The sequence below is a fragment of the Anser brachyrhynchus genome, assembly GCF_964034855.1.
Source record: "Anser brachyrhynchus genome assembly, chromosome: 15".
NCBI lineage: Eukaryota > Metazoa > Chordata > Aves > Anseriformes > Anatidae > Anser > Anser brachyrhynchus.
In genome coordinates this window covers 6298682-6317921 of record NC_137733.1, presented here as the reverse complement: position 1 = coordinate 6317921, position 19240 = coordinate 6298682, and the positions used below count along the sequence as shown (strand labels likewise).

At 43.1% G+C, this 19240-nt stretch overlaps 1 protein-coding gene across 2 annotated transcripts in view; it reads right to left on the bottom strand.

The window, feature by feature from the left end:
- Nucleotides 1–19240, bottom strand: part of ADCY9 (adenylate cyclase 9) — a 93654-nt gene that overhangs the window by 33103 nt on the left and 41311 nt on the right. The window contains exons 2-5 of one of the 2 annotated variants that reach the window (XM_080556157.1): nt 16524–16696; nt 10658–10762; nt 6168–6385; nt 2083–2185 (exon numbers count right to left, since the gene is read on the bottom strand). In XM_080556157.1, the coding sequence (XP_080412283.1) occupies nt 2083–2185; nt 6168–6385; nt 10658–10762; nt 16524–16696 (599 nt within the window). The remainder of the gene's footprint in view (nt 1–2082; nt 2186–6167; nt 6386–10657; nt 10763–16523; nt 16697–19240) is intronic. The other variant, XM_080556158.1, reaches the window with a different exon arrangement.

The following is a 19240-nucleotide window of genomic DNA, read 5'->3' as shown; positions in this document are numbered from 1 at the left end:
GAACAGGCTAAGCAAGCTCTCGGGAAGTGGAGACACTTAGGAATGATCACAAAGCAATCATGCAGCTGGCACCGTGTAATTAGAGGTGAACTTGCTGGAGCTGGAAGTTGCGTTCAGCAACAGTGAACTGCGAGGCATTTCAACAACCAGCAATGCTACAATCACTTCGCTCCCCAAGAGATTTTTGTTGTTTTGTTTTGGGCCAGTACTGTGCTAATACTAAGGCTTTAACAAGTTTTGCCCCAGTCCTGCACAGTTGCTGTTATGAAATAACGTTCCCATTTTCAGGTAGGTTTATGTAATAATTTTCAAATGAACAGCTTACCACCAACAAAATGCACAGACCTCATTCCTTCTCCTTCCTCTATGAATTTCCTGCACACCCACATTACTAGATCAATCTGCATGTGCTTGATTATCATTGCTTTTCTTCTCTTTCCAATCTTTCAGTTGGAAAGATTTAGATTTACTGTTTTCTGTATAGTTTGTACAAATTGAGCAGGCAAACAGGGGTCTATGTGTGCACGTGTATGTACGCACACACACTGGCGTGAATACCATGTAAATTCTGATTTATCAAAAGAGCACAAACACTCTTGGTTTGCTCTCCTGTAGCACTCAATCCAGGATATGAGTAGATGTAATACACTGCTGTAGATATAACTTCATAAATGTGAATGTCACCCACAGGAAGCTTCTCCCTATTGCTGCTGGATGAGCTTTATTCAGAGAGATACCAATTAAAGTGCTGCAGGGTGAGCATAGAGTTCCTGAACAAGGTGAATGAATTGAACTGCATCACTACTATGCTTCCCTTTTGTAAAAAAAAAAAAAAAGAAGAAAAAGAAAAAGTTAGACCTCATTTGTAAAAAGTAGAAACCAAGCAAATGGGCTGCTGCTAAGGACAGCGTGGAAGCACTGCCCAGCACAGAAAGCAGCCTACGGGCAGAAAGCAACAAGCAGCGAAGCAGAAATCCTACCTGTCCTCAGATACAGGGTAAAATGGGAGGAAGCGAGCATCAACACCTTTGTTTATCATGGTGGGAACCCTGCCAGACGTGTGACCCAGCCTCACAGCTCAGCACTGCTCAAGGGCAGGGCCCATGCCCTCCTGCTCCCAGACCCTCACCTCGTGCTGCCTCTGGCATTCAGCAAGCTGCTGGTTCAATTCCAAAACAGCAGAAAATAGAGGGAAAGAAAAAAAGAAAAAAAGCCCCAAACAGCAAAACAAAACATGAATATTTTATGCTGGGTTAGTAAAATGAACTATATCACAGCAGGGAAGTGTGGTAAGCACCAGAGCCATTAGCAGGAACAGGGAGCGGTAGGAACAAGATGGGAGAGCAATTGCCCTTTTTTGGCCGTACCTTTTCAGCCACTCATGGAAATGCGACCTCAGTTAGTACTGACGTCTATTGTTGCTACATGCAAACTTACAACATCTTTTTAGTTCATATCAACCCAGCAGGAATATCTACTGACGTGTAAAGTCTGCAGAAGTACTAGCTCCCAAGGGGGTAAAGGACTTTTTATACTCACTGCAAAATCCTAAAGAATGCACCAAGTTCCTTACAATTTACACACTGTTCCTTACAATTACACAGTGTTTTGAACTGCCTGTTTTTGAATGCAACACATTTACAGAACTTATAATACTGAGTTCAGACCAGATTTGGGTATCACTGAGATAAGCAGGAGGCTGTGGCATGAACAAGAATCAAATTCAAAAATACCATTCTCAAAGTCAGGACATTTAATGAGAAGGCAAGTAGTCATTTACAGTTCTCCGACCTGCCTAAAGCCTTGAAACATTAACTTGAAAACGGAGAAAAGGCAGGGGAAGTGATTAGTGTATCTTGGTGGGTTGTGAAAACGTATTTCCAACCCAAATCTTGGACTAGACTCAGGACATGGCACAAGACAGGTAAACTGAGACTGTTTTCAGAGGCAGCAATACTGAGTAGTAAACCCCACTTGACATTTCATAACCCTTGTCATCAACTGCAATGAAATGTGTTAAAAACAATTACAGACATTACTTGAATGGATTACAGAAGAAAACCAATGCCATGAGAAACGCACCTCTTCCTGATAGCTCGTCCTGTAGGCCATCTCCAGATCCTGATCCAAGAAGTTCAGGCTCAGCTTGTTAATAGGCGGTTTAAAGAAGTAGTCTTTCATGAGGCTAAAGAGAAAAGACAATTCAGCATCAGTTTATTCAGCTGTAGCGCTTCCAGAGCCCCACCATTCTGTGGTTTCTGCTTCCAGAGATGGAGGCACTTGCATTTGCAGTTCCTGTAGTTTTCCTTTGCTCTCAGCCACCGTGGTACCCCCTTATCCTTGCTCAGTCAGAGGAAATATTTTACAAAACCATGACAGAGCAAACTTTTATATTTTCAGGAAGACACTAACAAGCTCTTCCAGAAACTTAACAGCTATAAGTGCAGATGGCTACAGATAACTGTAATATAAGCTAGCTGATAGTAAAGGTTAATTGCTGCTACAGGTGCACAACCTTAGGAGATGCATGGCCGTGGGATATTTATGTCTTGGATGGAATTCTATTGGACAAAGCAAGCCAAGGATGATAAAGGTGACAAATTGTTAGAAAAAAACATTGTCCATTTTAGAAAACAGCACCGTCTTGTTATTTTAAAGACACTAAAATATCTCAGTAACTCAGCTGGGAACATTCGCTTAACGATCCAGGCTGCAGAAAAATGTAACCCAAGGTGATGGCTTAAATTTACTTCTGCAACAGAAAATTTGAAATCTCCAGAATCATCAACAAAGGCACTAACAAATAATGAAATGAGCTTACTAGAACTAATGAACCAGTAGGCAGCATCTACCAGAGGGTGTTTATTTACTCCTTCACCTTATCTTTCAGTGCCAGGTGCAGCACAAACACAAAAGGGGCCTTAAACGTTAAAAAGTTGTTTCTATTTTCTACCCTCCAGAGCAAAAAAAAAAAAAAAAAAAGAGCATTTTTTGAGTTCTACATTAGTTGTAAGAAGTCTATGAAAGAAATTCTCTGGTGATATCTATGACACTTGATCTTCAAACCTCTTCTTTCTCCAGTAGGTATCAAAGAGCTGGAAGGACTCAACTTACTCAGCACAGACTGCTTTGTGCCTGATGGTCAGGCTTGCTTACCCAAATTTATTTCTGGGATAGTCTGTCACTCCCTCTTCTGTCATCCTAATCTGAGACTTCAGAACACACACTCTCCTTATGAACCTCTTTTTGTTTTCAAGCAACTGATTCCACCCATTATATATAATGCACTGTTTTAAAAACTGCCATAGAATCTGAAATGGTACTGCTTCTTTCCAAGTGCTACCTCAAAAAACATAGCACCTGAGCAAAAATTTGAGCAGACTATTTTGCAGTTGCTAACTCTAAACAAAAGCCACAGAGATGCACGAGACCAAATTCCACGTAACTGAACAAGCTGAAAGACCCTAGAAAGCTAGTCTGTACCTGTATTCATTTTTTTTTTTTTTTTGTACCACTGGAAGATATTTTTTAGAAGCCCAAACTTCCCGATACAAGACAGCACGTGGGAAGCATTTCTTCTCGAGATGCAAGACCAACCAAACACATGCCCTGAGGCTCTAGAAGACAAAAGACTTCAACCATGAATATGGCAGATACTTTACATCCTTTAAACACTCTGGTTTTGGCCAATATATTAAAAAACATTACAGGATGCTCTTGAGGAATGACAAGACCCACTTACTACTCTTACTACCTCTTATACTATAGTTTTCTTCTAAAATACATGGTAGCATGCAGATTGCAATGAACAAAGCATGGTATTTTTATAGTGGTTCTAATAAAGCCAGAGTTAAAGCTCAAACTATGTACTGTGCAAAATACATATAATCAATTTCTAAGAAAAGGCAAGCCGACAACTTCCATGGAAAGGATTCCTGTGTAACACAGTAATACAAAAATGCCACACTAACACTGGCTTTATTGCTATTATTTTTAAAGATGACTGGAACTGTGCTGAGATATCAACTCCAAGGCGAAATCTGGGCACACAAAGTGCCCAGCAGCCAGTTGTGAAACCCTCAGACACACACCTGAACTCCAGAAGAGGCTGTGGCATGACAAACACCACCAGTGTTCAATGTTTTCTCACACCCAGCCCTAGGCAGCTGTGCAGTGCGCAGGCTCCTGAATCGTCCCTAGGATATGCTTAACTCTTCCCAGCTGTACGGGAAACCTGCATGATTAATTTAAACACCTAATCACCATATCTAGGTTAGACATCTGTGAATATGATGCCTAATTTACATTGCAGATCAGAACACCTGCATCATGCAACATGGTGCAAGTCGCTACCCAATACGAAGAGAAGCTCTCACTCGCTGCTGTTGGGTTTGCAGTAACATGAAAGCAAAGCAGCAACATTCCAGTAATTATTACTGTGAATGATGTGAATCTTCATGTAAGATGACCAAGTGGAAGTTTGGATTTTACCCCACTCGCTGAGAAAAGTCAGATTTCCCATTCAACCGTCCTCATCGATACTAAATTTGAGACCAACGATATATTACGTTTCACAGTAGGGGATCAAACATGTTTTTTAAATGACTCATTACATATAACTTAACTCTAAGAAATGTTAAAAAGGATTGATATAAAATGGTAGGCTTAAACCATTTTGAATAGACCTAATTAATCAGGAGATTATTTTTGGAAAGTTATGTTTACATGAACCGAACTCAGCAGAGAAGTTTCCCTGGCAACAAGAAATGGCCCACTTAATATGGTAATGATGATATTTAATTGAGGGAAAAAAAAAAAAAGCTAGGCTTTGACTGATGTCACATCATGGTCCTACTTTTTCCTTTTTCTGAAGAAGTATCCATTTTGTACGTGGAGGAGGAAAGCTCCATGAATACAAGAGCTGGAGGTGGGTATCTTTAGCAGTCCACTGGCATAAATTCAGCTGCTTCTGTAACTTAAAATTTGCAGTATGCTAGTTAAATTTTAAACAAAAATCCGATTTGTTTTTCCTGATTTCTGCAAACATTTGGACTTTCACAATCATTCTGTCTTCTAATATTTTGAAGTATCAGCTTAACACCTGTTCTCAGCCACTAATGACAGAACACACACACACAAAAGAACCTAAATTTTTACAGAAGTTGGCCCCAGGAGAAAGGTAATCTGAAACAAACAAACAAACAAACAAAAAAACCCCAACAACCAACAAACAAAAATGAAACGAAAAAGAACAAGAGAAGAAGAGACTGGAGAAGGACTTTTGTCCCTCTCTCTCACTTCTCCCTGCTTTGGTCATGTTTCCAATTAAGACAACACTGTCCCTGTTCCGAACAGCCTGGAGTATATACGAGCATACAGTTTCAAGGATATTTCGATAAAATGTCCCTAATCTCAGTGGAAGCAGTGAAGCAAAAATAAGAATAGCCATAAATAATAACAAAACTAAGTTATCTGTTTAGCTGATCCAGTCAAATCACTGCCATAATAAGGGAGATACGGCTGTGTGTTTACAAAATCAAACAGTGTTGAATTCTGAAGAACATATTTTCCTCTGCCCAAAACAAGTCTTTTTGTATGAAATGGGGAGAGAGGCTAACTTTACAAAATGCTGTAGGTAGCTAACAGGTCCATGAGAATTCACTCCTATTAATTCTGCTTCCAAGCCAAATGTGATTTCTAGGTATTAGTCACACAATATTATCAGATGTTGTTCTCTTGCAATACAAAAATTTGAATTTTGTGGTTCAGATTGTATATTACACTTTTAATTGCAGATGAAGGTATATAATATACATATTAGGAGGAGTTTTGAATATAAAGATAAAAAAGAGTTCAACTCCATAACAAGTCATTGAAAGAGTATTTTTCCTTTTCGAAGACTTGAATGAAGAATGTCTGTTAACCACAGAAAAAAATGAAAAACCTGGCTTTACATATTCCTGAGCAGAATGTTTTTGAGTTCAAGTTCCTACTACAGGTTAAACAGAAGACAAAGATCAGAAAACATACAGCATGTTATAATATTTTTACAATAATTATTGACATGAAACAAAAAGCACACAAATGCTGATTACAGATATGGAACCCCTGTTAATGCCTTTTCTTCCTTTATATACTTTTTCTTTGTGCAGCTCCATTTTCCTTACCTGTCTTCTTTAATCACATCGACAAAGTGAGCATCTGTCTTTTCTCTGATGTTTTTGAACCTCAAAGGAAGGAGGGCTGATTGATCCAGACTCACGCCCCCCCATCTTCCTTTCTCTTGCAACATTTCATAAAGCGAGGTTTGACTGTTGCTCAGCTTTTCTTCTTGTGGAGGACTCAGAAGTCCATTCTGAGTCTTTGGACTATGGCCTCCTGGAGCCTGCATGACAGAAAGTAAAAGATACACAGGGAACATGAATGGTTGAGAAAGCAGACAGGAGAGATTTAATGGAGCAAAAGTCAAAAGTTCTTCCGTCAGCACGCTGAACTTTTATGTGATCATGTCAAAGACCTACCTCCACCTGCCTTGAAATCATTCATGTCTGCTAGAAGCGCACGCCTCTTTAGGTGTTGTTGTCTTTTTGCTTTTTATGTCCCTGTTTCCAAGGCATCAGAAAGCAAATTGCATTTTCACACATGCAATGAAGACCAATGACAGACCAAAACTTCATTCACTCATCTTCAGGTCATGATTCTTCTCAAAATCTTTTTAAATACCTGCTTTAACTGTGCTATCTTTCCACAGGTCATAAGACAATTAACTCTGCCAGCCTTGCTGATCCTGCCACTGTCCACTACAGCCTCACTGCTTTCCCAGAAAGATGGAACAGCCATATCTGAACAGCCCTTTCGTACAGCTTATTATCCTACAAAAATATTCTGCAACTGAAACCACATTTTCCTCACTAAGATATAGTTCTTTTACCATTGTATTAATAATATACTTTTAAATTTTGACACCAGCTTGCAATACAGTTGAAGTGCACAGTATCAGCAATTCTGCTGTCACTCATTTCAGAATAAAAATGTTTCAACCAAAAACGATTCTATTTTCATGGAATGTGAAGTTTTCTCTTTACATTTTGTTTGATCTAGACCGATGTGCACTGAAGCAAGTCCAAGGAATTAGACAACTAAATACAGCTAGAATGAAAGTGAGCTGCAGTTAGTCAGGATCATTTTACAATTTTGAAATACAAATATGTATCAAAACTTAGCATATTTGAATGTTCATCTCCCCCCTCCATGTCTTATCATTTACCACGTATCATTCATCCTCATCCTGAAACCCACTCATGACAGAAGTTTCTTCATTTCTGCCTGTACAGCAGTCAGCACAGCAGTGACTTGCTCCTCCAAAGGACTATTCTTGGATGCCACTGCAGTGACCATAAATATCACACCACCCAATCATGCACTGAAATATGTTCCTTAGATTGTAAAATCAACTTAGCTAAAGCTGAGAAATACCAGATTTCTAGCTGCCCGTGCAAAATTAATTGAATCTCCTTGCGTCTCTAGGCTGTAAAACAAATGAGGAACGTGAACATAGGCAGGCATAATTGAAGGTGCACAGGCAACTGCTACTATATTATTTCCTAGTTTTTAACAGGAAGATGTTACAACAAAAAAAGAAGCGTTTTTCTAACATAAGCATTTCTGGTATCCATTTTCTAGTTGAACAAACATAAAAACACAAACATTGTGCGTGTTAAAAACTTTCATGCATCACTGCTTTCACAAATAATTACCAGTGAAGATATGAGACAGCAGCAGCAGCAGCACATCACCTTGAGCAGGGAAGAGTCAGAAAATACTTGGGCTCAGCTCCCCATTCCCATCAAAACTTCCAGAGCGAAAGGAAGACCTGCTCTGCTCCACAGCCGTAGAACGCTGGAGGAAAGGCAGGACAGAGGCAGACTGCACTCCCCTTTCCCCCTGCCCAGGCAGGACGCAGGACTCTTCTGTGCTGGCTGCCCAGCAGGAGGAGTGCAGCACAGAGAGGACAGGATTCCCAGCCTTGTCCCTACTATGACTCAAGACAGCTGTTTTGGCAGCTTGCAGGTGTTCATGGTACAGCGACAGCAGCTGATGAAGTATAATAGGCAAATTCAGTAGTTACCTTGGTGTGCTGCCAATGCTTTACTAAGGAACGTAAGCAACAGAAGAGAAAGGTGATTTCAGCAACGCATATCTCTTGGACTGGACAGGCACTTGTGAGTGTGACAGAAGGGCACTCTCCTGGTCACCACCAAAGGTCTCCAGCTTCTTTTCTATGGGACAGCATTCAACAGCTTCCAAACAAGCCCTCCAGCAGCCGGAGCAGGTCACCCAGCCCGCCCAGGGGGAGCGCTGCGAAGGAGCAGAGGGCACGGCAGTGCTGGCCGGAGCGACCGCTGCTCCCGAGGCAAGGAGAACTGTCAAACAAGCGCCTGAAGTGAAGGTTCCTAATTGCTGCTGTTTGTTTTTTTAGTGCTAAAGATTGTATTTGCTGAGAGCACTTTGCAGAAAAAAAAAAGAGGCCTAGAAAAATGAAGGTCACAGTTATCACCCTTTTCTTTGTAAAGAATCTTTCTCCTTTTCCTCACCCTGCTGTACTTGAAAAGCAGTAAAGAAGGGAACACAGCTTTTTTGTCTGGGCAGCTTAGAGAAAAGATATGTGTACTGTTTGCTTTCCCTGTCTGTTCTTCGAGTTCATCTGAAGAATGCAGTGAAAATTTCTGCTCTTTCAGAGAAGGTCAGCATGGACTTCTCCTGGCCTTTTCTCTTCAGCTCTTTGGCAAAGGCTCAAATCCCTAAGAAAATTCTTCTTCCCTTTGGTCAGCTCAAGGTTTTCCTGTGCTGTCTCCACTCTGTAATCTTAACAGGAGGGGATTAGAGTTTGAAACTGCTTTCTTGTAAGGAGAAAATCCCTGTTTAATAAATGCTGTTAGCTCCAGTGCTACTGTGGGTTCTGACGGCCATAGGCCATGCAGTTCTCCTGAGCACTCGGAGATGTGATGCACCACGGGACCGCTCCCCTCATGAAGAGACGTGTGGGCTCCAAAGGACACTAGGGTCCAAGGAGGTGGTTAACAGCGTTTTGGGAGATGAGAGAACAGGAAGGGACATGAATGCTGCAGGGCCAGGTGCAGCGACGTGGTGTGGGGAGAGAACAGAGGTGAGCAGAGGGAGCCGATGGCTCTTCTTCCTAAGAAACCTGAGACTGCAAAGAAGATCCGGAAATCAAATGCCACGGCAGCATTGTACATGTACTTGCTTAAGCTTTCACTTAAATGGGCATCCCAGACTCACTGGATAGCCACTTAGCTGGTCCAGTTTTTGGGTAGCAACTTGTGACCTGTGAATACATGAGGGACATATGATCTGGTCTCCACCAGCTTATTTCTTCCAACGAAGTTACCGATGTTTTTTTCAGCACTGGACAGGCCTCTTCCAAGCAAGGTTCATCGACCACGTGATTAACATACATGAGGCTAAGATAGCTGCAGTAGGAAGAAACTTTAAAGAATAATTCTGATGAAGACAATATATGACAACAGGTGGTTGGTATTGGGAGGAAAATCTTGGTTTGCAGTATGTTCCTGGAGACCCCTGGCACGTGGGCAGAAGCAGCCTGGGAAGCAGCATCTCATGCTCACCATCTGGGAAGATCTCCCACAATGTTTTCTGTCTCGAAGATCTCATGCTGTTCTGAGACCAGTACCTGCTGGCCACTCTGCTCTATCTTCCTCAGAGTTGGAGAGATGAGTATTTTTTTTTCTTAGGCTGTTTCCTAGGAACCCCAGCACAGAACATGGCCTACTGTGCTACATACCATTTACAAAAATGCTGGCAAGTTTTTTTGTTAGCTCTATACACAAGAAGAGTTCTACAGACAGATGAGAAGGAAAACAACCAGATAGCTATCTCTGAGAATAGTTATAAAGTGATTCTCCCCAGTGAGGAAAAGCATTAAACTTATCTGAAAACATAACAGAGAGCTGATAAGCTCTGGCATCCAGTCTGCATTTAGGTGGGAGCTTAATTTTCTGGAAAGGGGGAAGAGATGACAGGCAGAGCAGGGAGGCTACAAAGGCCACAAACAAGACGACAAATAGGCCATGTCTGGTACTGTAGAGGGAGTAGGTGGCTTCGGTAAGAATAGCTAAGCAACAAGCAAGGAAAACAACCTTGGCAGCAGCATGCTGAATATGGAAGATGTTCTATTTGTCAGAAAAAGGATGTGAATGGACTCAGGTGCTGTGAATTTCAGCTGTGGGCATGAACAGGAATGACCATGTTTTAGAGCTACGATACAGGAGACAACGGCAAGACACAGTTGTGTGACTTGTGGCTAGGTGACACACGGCGACTGGTGGAAGCGATGGAGAGTGTGGTAGCGTTGTTTGTGCCTCTTTCATTGGCTGGCCTCAGCGTTAATTTAAAGAGCCCAAATTTCAGGTCCTTCTCATGGCCCATGAAATTACTAACTGTTTTGAAAATTTGAGGTGTGCGAGGGGGGGGGCCAACCAAAGTTTAGAATACAACTGCTCAAAATTGGTTCTGCTGCTTAAGGGCTTGAATAAAGTAATAGCTGTGCAAAAATGAGAAAGCTAACTGAAGCAGAGAAATAAGGGGAAAGAAGGGAAGTGATAAATACTCAAATTACCTTTGTACTGTTTTTATGCTCATCCTGACAACCATTTTGGATAGCTCCTTCATCTATGCTGACATCGCAGTGGGGTGCAAGGGTGGTACTACATGAAGGGCAAGGCTGCAATGAGACAAAAAAAATTTAGCCAGGAACATTCTGGTGTCCTCGTAATGGTATGCAATTTATAATGTGGCCTGCTTGTATGCTTGCTGCATGGTTAAAAGATAAACAAAGCAACAGAAAGGGAAACAGGGAGCAAAATTTGAAAGGACCAGAATCCACCATTTCAAAAACAAATCATAGCTAAAGCTAAATCTAACCCAGGAAAGATTTACTGGCGTAAAATCACAGATATTCTGTAATCACTACTCTCTGGCAAAGGAGTACCCCCAAAAAAATATTCTTCAGTGAGAGAAGTGCACTTTTCTTGTTTAAAAAGGGTCTGCAAAAGGATCTGAATGGCATTATGACCAGCTGAGGGAAGACTTAGCACAGAATGCAGCATATTCAAAAACACAAAACACCATGGCGTGTTACAAACAGCACAGGAAAACGGAAAGTAACCAATCTGAAAATAATAAAGGAGAATACTTTTTCATACAGCTCTGTAAGAGAGGGGACTGGAGCTGCGGCTGTGTTATACCGTTGAAGCCAAACACTGAGCAAACATCACAGGAAACAAGGAAAGCAAAACCATCAACACTCCTAATAGTTACAGGTTACGCATTTTGGAAGCAACCTAAAAGGTCACAGTTCAGCTTTTAAAACAACCTGTCCCACTGAATTAAAATGTGATCTTCTTAAGGCAAATCAACCCTCTATCTTCTTTTGCAAAGTCCTTCAAACTTTTCTCTTGTACTCGCCATGTAGAGACAGGATGCTGCACGAGAGGGACCCTATATCCGATCCCTGTTGACAGTTCCTATGCTCTTCAGACAGTTTGTTGTTACCAGGCTTGCCAGAAGACTACTAATGGGTACAGACACACCAGTCACTGGGAACAGCATGCTAAATTCAGCACGCTACACTTCATGTTGGTGGGTTATCCACAAAAGAACTTGTTGAAATTTCCAACAAGCCACTTGAGCATTTCATCCCGAACTCAACACCCCATGTCCCTTTTATCTATTTATTTTGAACTCAGGAGGGACTGGTGCAAGCTTCCATCCAAAACACAACAGCTGGTCCAAAAACACAACAGCTTCTCCCTTCAGGTTTGCTCCCTATTTCAAAGACCAGCATGTTTCTCTTTTCAGAATTGAATTTTCACCCAGTGCCCCTTTTCCTGTCTGTTGTCACACCTGAATTTCAAAAAAGATTCAGAAGTCTTAATTTTGAAGGTTGTTATGGTGTGGCACTTCTTCCTGGGACTGCTGCTCCACCTCATCATTCAACCATGTACGTCTCTCAAAGGCTGTCATGGAGGCTCTGAGCCTTCTTAGCAGCCAGCAGACCGTGACCATCACACCCACAGCTCCTCCGGAGCACGGGCTGGGCTGAGGCACTCGAATTACCTACAGGTTCCTTAATCTGGCAACGGGTGAGCAATTTTCATCCAATTCTGAAGCGGTACAGCCTGACCAAGTAACAGCATACTGGAAAAAAGAATGAAGTTGTTTCCTAAATGGTTTTGTTTAAAAAAATATCAAGTATCACGAATGCCTTAACCACTTTGCAGAAAGCATTATCAAATGGCTTTAAAATTGAACATGACCATGGGCTAACAAGCTTTCTATGTCCTAGAACGATAGCTAGTAGATTTAACCATAGCAGAAGTCAGTTAATGGTGATAATAAAAATCAAATATCTCAAACGTCAAAAATAAAGAAAATACTCCCCACTTGATCTTGCTAATAAACCAGCAGGACCGAATCACATGCTTAGCTCCTAGGGTTAAAGCAGAAGACAAAAATCTCAGAAAAGAAGCCTGTCTTTTTGAAAAGAGATGGGAGGTTATCTGACCTACCCCATGCGTTCAAGTCAATATCATAAACTTAATTCTCTACTGCAGACACTCGCACAAGCGCCGTGCGTTTGTGGCCAGCCACGATGAATAATGCATTAACGCACTTTCAGCAAACACCGAAACAAGCAGAAGTACTTTCTGTTTTCATACTGAGTTGATAATGACATTTTTTACAAAAAGCCTATAATTCTCAGTCAAGTACGGGATTTCACAATATATGACAGATAAAATAAACTAATACCAAAAATGGCTGAGCAAGTTACAGCATTTTCATACAAAAATCATCTGCTACTTCATGTTTTCAGCATCTTTCCTCACCGTTTTAGTTACATACCCACTTCATGACCTGAAACACGCCTTTTATTGATATCCATACTGCAATGAGATTTGCAATCAAATTAAATGCAGACATAGTGGAGGAGAGGAGGAAATACAATCCCTTTCATGGATTGATTACTGTTGCACTCTCCTTCCTGACCTTCCTTAACAGACCTTGTCCACTAGAACATCCGTTCAAGCCCAAAAGGTGAAAGTAATCCTTTTCATGCAATATGGCCACTTTTTCCCTTTCGAACAAAAATATTTCAGCTTGCCTACAATTTTGCCCCTCCTACTTAGTCTCTTTTGCAGAGTTGGAGTCATCTCCTCCCACACTGACACTGTTTACAGCTTTGTATTTAAAACAGTTGGCATGTAAGTCATGATTCTTCTGCAAATTATCACTCCAGACCCTACCAGCAAGCTGCAGGCTTTAAAAGAAAAACACTGTATAAAAGAAACCCACTCCTTTTCAGAAACTGTGCATGATCTGTGATTAAACTGCACATCTGTTCTTTGTGAGGATTTTTAAAATATATTCTAATTTTTTATTATTATTTTTTTTAATATCGTAAGACCTGTTCTAGCATGGCTGGCAAATCACAGATTTCCTGAATGCTTGACCCAACCCTCTCGGTCCGCAGTCTGCCGTAACAGACTACCCAGAGGGAAGAAGGCTGGAGCACATCCACACTTGAGAGCGTGCTGCAGAGCTTGGAGTACTTGCACCTAGCCCTGCTGTGAGAAGCAACAGCACCTTGCACTCCTATACTGCAACTACGGCAAAGGAGCATTTTTTTAACTAGGCACTGAGCCTTCATATGATTGCTTTATCACTGTGCTGTACACTTTCTGACGTATTTTCGGGCATACGTTATATGGATACTTATCAGACCGCAGGGGAAGCTGAGTTTGGGGCCGTTCAAAATTCACTCCAGCATCAATCTGTTTTGGGCAATCAGGCACACTATTTTCAAGGTGTCGTCTGGCCACTTGCAAAATCCCTCAGGAGACCTCCAGTGCTCGTGGTGATGAATAGAAACAGGTACCTATAAGCATAAACTCGATGCAGCAGCTTTAGCACCACTGTAGATAGGGTGTCTGAGAAGCCTGAAACTAAACCGGCACTTGTCCTAGATGCTCTTCTGAAGCAGCTTCCCTTCTTGGTCAGTCAGTGTGAGCCTCTCCTTCAGTTATCTGGATAGCCATGTTCGCACTTCTGTGCGGTGAAGAACAGTGTAAGCATTTAAACAGCAATTAACACCCAGCCAGGATGGCCCCAGACCAGAGGCAGAGAGACGATGAGCAGCAAACAAAGCGCGGGCCAGCAGCATGTCCGAACGTGGCACGCTAGCTGTTTAGGAAGTGATGCACACTTCTGCTGAGTAAGTCACCCTCCTGTTTCAGAAAACACGTAGAGAAGTAAGTGCCTACCTACATGACAGCAGATCAATGTTAGAACCACAGAATCATTCAGGTTAGAAAAGACCTCCAAGATCATCTGGTCCAACCATCCCCCTACCACCAATGTCACCCACTAAACCATGCCCCTAAGCACCACGTCCAACCTTTTCTTGAACACCCTCAGGGACGGTGACTCCACCACTTCCCTGGGCAACCCGTCCCAATGCCTGACTGCTCTTTCTCAGAAGAAATGTCTCCTCATTTCCAACCGAAACCTCCCCTGGTGCAACTTGAGGCCATGTCCCCTAGTCCTATCACTAGTTACCCGTGAGAAGAGGCTGACCCCCAGCTCCCCGCACCTTCCCTTCAGGTTTTGGCAGACAGGGCCACATTGTGTAAACACTCCCCCTCACCTAGCGCTCGGCAGCCTCACCCCGCACACGGTGAACGGGCACACGCCGGATTTCTCACCCCGCTCCCTGGGCGGCCATTTTAGGCACACGAAGGCTCACTGCGCAACGCAGCAGCGTTTGGAAAAGCAGCACAGCCCAGTTTGTCCCTACACCATCCCTCCGGTCTGTGAGCATTTCCCCAGTGGAGACAAATGGAAGGGGAGGTAAAAGGAGAGGTAAAAACCCGAGAGCTTGCAGCAGCTGTCCGCAGACCCCACGAACAGGACTCCCCCCCCCCACCCCCCCCAGAGGGCAAGCCATTCCTTAACAACAGACTATATTTTGGTCTTGGGTCACTTGAACAAGCACCACAAGTTGCTACGTAACACACGTTAGCAGATCCCAGCTGCAGTCAGGTCAGCACTGTACCTTGCTGTAGTTTTGCTGCCCTCCAGTTAAAGCTTACTTTGCTGTCCCAGAACCACAGAACAGTCGAGGTTCCGAGGTGGGAGGGACCTCCGGAGACCATCTAGTCCAACCTAACCCACCAGGTTAACAAGGCATTCTCGCTTTCTCTCTTCACTACTAGAAACAGATAAGCTCCTACCCCTCACTGCCTCAGCAGTACCTCTGTGTGGCCTCGCGCCGGGCAGCACAGACTTGTTTACACAGGCATCCACTGACCGCCCTGCGCTGTGTTCTCCTACGTTTTTTGTGAGTCCCTTCATTGAAAGACGAGAGAGAGCTGGCAAGCTGGTGCCTGAGGGATGCCAAATATGCCATCCCGTTCTTACTTACACAGCAGTAGGAATATAGAAAGGTGTCACCAACAACTTGAGACCAGCCAAACCTCACACTGCATATTTTGGGAAGGACAATGATGGCTTTGCTACCTTCTGTAGTTATACAGCCCCAGCTTGCTCTATAAGGAGATCGCTTAACTTTGGTCTGTATCTGCAGACCAGCCTTCCAGCTTATCACACTGCGACCAAGTGTTTTTACTCCAAAACTAAAACCAAGCACAGATGCAGGGTAGAGGTGCCTGAACCATGCTCTCCTGATCCAGACGGAGTGCCATGAAAGTCACTTGCTGTCAGCTCTACCAGCTAAATATAAAGAGCTCTTTCCAGGACTAAATACACTAAGTCTAAGGACAGCGACCTGCAGACAGCCACCCACGGGCCTGGCATTAGTGCCCAGCTCAGGCAACCCAACACGAGGAACTCACAGCACAAATGAAAACAGAGAATAGACATCTGTTGTTTGGGAAATCTGTTCTGAGCTGGAAGATTGAGAGTAACAGCAAAGCTTCAAAGTAATACACATTGTTTCACAGATTTCCTTGTCAAGAGTTCTCGTGAGAGGTGTGAACATAACAAAATGTCATCATTTCTCTAAGCTGTTTCTCCATACAAATCGTTGCCCTCTGGGTTTCTAGAGCAAGCAGATAAAACACAGTCTTGTAGCCTACCAAAGCGCTTTCTCCTACCACTCAAACAATTCTGCTGTCTTTCCGTGGAGATGTCTGTTATATGCTCATATAAAAAGGTTCACAGGTGCACAGCATGAGAGATAGGGGAAAGACAGAAGCAGGCTACAGCAAACAGAAAATCATAAAAGTTATAGTAGCTGCAGGAGGCATAGATTCTTTCTCCCCAATAAAATCAAGACTATTAAAAAAGCAGTGTTGACCTCTTAGTCACGAAATACAAATATTAAGAAAATCATTTATCTGAAACCACCTTTAAAAAACATTCACCTTACTTTAGAGATTGCTTGTCAATTGGACTAGGCATTTTACCTTAGGTTTTTCCACGTGTTTGAGAGTCTTTGTCAAGTCGCTGGCGTTCTCAGACGATGATGCTGCCTGTATCCTGGCTCCATCTCCAGCCTCCAAACCAGGAAGCAGGGCTTGTGAACAGCTGCACTGCGGTTCCTTCACCTTCTGACCGGAGATCAGATAGGTCTTCAAACCTAGAGGAGAGACATAAACATTGAGAACTGCAGAAAGACAAAAATAACACTCCTTTGGACTTCTCAGATACGAAATACAGTAGCTAGCAAAGCGCTATCAAAGCTCAAGAGCACAGCACAAAAGGAGAAGCATCTGGGAACAACCACCAGGAATATAAGGACACTCTGGGTGAAGTAGTGGCGATCAGGATTGCCTGACACCTGCTGTCCCAGATTCAAGAGACTACTCGAACCCACAGCAGCAGCCATGCCTGACATATACTTTATTCCATTTTCACTCACGTACTTTTGAAAAAAGAGCTAAGGCTTTAGGCATTCATTTCCAAGCTGTAATTAGAGATCGGACATTAACTCTTTGCTTCTGGAAAAGATTTACAGCCTGTTTCTCAATGATGTCTGGACTGATATTCTACCTCTGAAAACCACCCTGTCTTCCTCCACTTGCATTCTCCATTTCTCACAGAGCTGTTGTGAAGCTCGCTTAATGCGGGTAGCACATTGCAAAAGGAAATGGCGTTTAAGTGCTAGAAATTCTGATGGGTTTTCATAGTCAACGCAGACTTCACATTTCTAAAGAACAAACTCAATCTCTCATACGCCCACACGCACTCTCTGCAACTGTTGCATGAAGTGAAGCATAATTGGAAGCCAGATCCTGTATTAAAGGCCAGGCTGGTAAATACCGTGTTGTATCAAGCAGATCCGTACCAAAAATCTGTTCAAAAAATACGGATCTGAGTTTGGTTCAGAATATTCCTTATTTCACTTCCTTGATACTTCGCATTACAATATTCTGTGCTATTCCTAGGCACAAAGACAGAGAAGGAGCTGCTCACCACACTCCTTCCTGAATTGAAATGAGACAGTTTTATTGCTGCTCTGGGGGAAATCTCCCACCTGGCACGGGCAGGCACTGCCACGCTCCGAGAAGCGCGGGAGGACCAGCTCCCGAAACGGGCAGTGCTCCTTATTTTGGGGTCCCAGGCTGTTGCCCCATGCGATTCTGAAGCCAATCCCTCCCTGCCTGGCCTTGGAGGAGACGCTCCTGTGCTGGCTCGTGGGTCCTGCATCTGGGTCAGCAAATCTCCTGGCTTTAGATGCCCAACACCGCTCATACACAAGATGATCTACTGCGTCTGGTTGCCTCCTTCTATAGGACAAAAGCCGGACACAAACACTCCAAGCTCCAGCTCTTGGAAGACAGCATGTTTCTGTTCAAGTAACAGCTGACGTTATGATAAAGGTCATTCTCTTGCAACTTTCTTTGGAAAGATTCTATAAACGTTTTTCTGCCTTTGACACGTAATACAGACAGGGCTTTGTCTGTAAGCTTTCCAATACAAATAAGTTAGACATACTAATAGCAGTTTTTCAGCTTCTCTGTTTACTTCCCCAGTACCTCACACTGCTCAGCACTTGCCCAGCCTGTGCAGAAACCCGCGTTCGCATGGGCCCCGTGCCCGAGGTGCTGCATGGGACCCGACCTTCATTTTACATCAGTTACAGCAGCCCTTGGATCCTACTTGGCGGCAGCGCTTCGTAAAACCCTGGGCTGCTGCTGCTGGCTTCCAGATGTTGGGCTGTCTCTAAACCTTACGCTGATGGGGGTTGTCATGTAAAGAATTCACCACAATCAGCTTACAATTGTATGTTTACTGGGTAAAAGCTAGAGCATTAAGTTTTCTACTTCTATTTTTAAATGCTACCTTAAAGCAACAGGATTATTTTGCCACTATGATTCCCTTTTCTTTCCTTTTTTTAAGCACATGCATTTTCTTTGTTCCTTTATACTTTTAAGGAGGCATTCTTTAATGCTTTTCTCCTGTTTTACTGTGTTGCACGGCAGAATTACTTTGTCAACGCATCACACAGAAGTAAAATCATCGCTGGTTTGAGCTCCACACCAAGAAAAAAGCGCCAAGGCCACGGGGCTGCCACAACAGAGACCTGCTCTGGGGGAGCAGCCCTGCGCTGCTCTGCCCCACAGGTGGCCGGCGCCGGGCTCCAAGCTGGCCGAGGGGGCACCGGGTGGCCACAGAGCCTCCCTCACTCCCTCCTCGTGCTCCCCAGCCCCACCATGCTCACCAAACACGCAGCACTACTCGAGAGGTGTCCCCGGCATTCAGACAGTGGCAGGGCTCCTCCGAGCACTCTGGGCTAACAAATGTTACTTACTTGAAGGACTGGTGTTTCAGGAAAGTAAATAAGTGAAAAAGGTTATTTTTTGAGAATTAGGAGGTTTAGAAACCTTTATTGAACTTTACTAATATTACCTACCTAATACTTGGTCATTAAATAGTTCTTACAATAGGGAAACTGCATGCTTTGGTATTGCTTGCAATTCTGTGACACTTCCTGAAGCAACTCCTGGTAAGTCTGAAGTGTATTGATATAAAAAAGGGCTATTAATTCACCAGAACTCTATTGATGCAATAAAACGTATCACACAAGAGGCGTAATTTTCCTTCTTTTACATACCCAGTGAGCTCTTCCAGCCACACTGTCATCTTCCATACAAACAGGGTGCAGCAGGAAGAACATTCG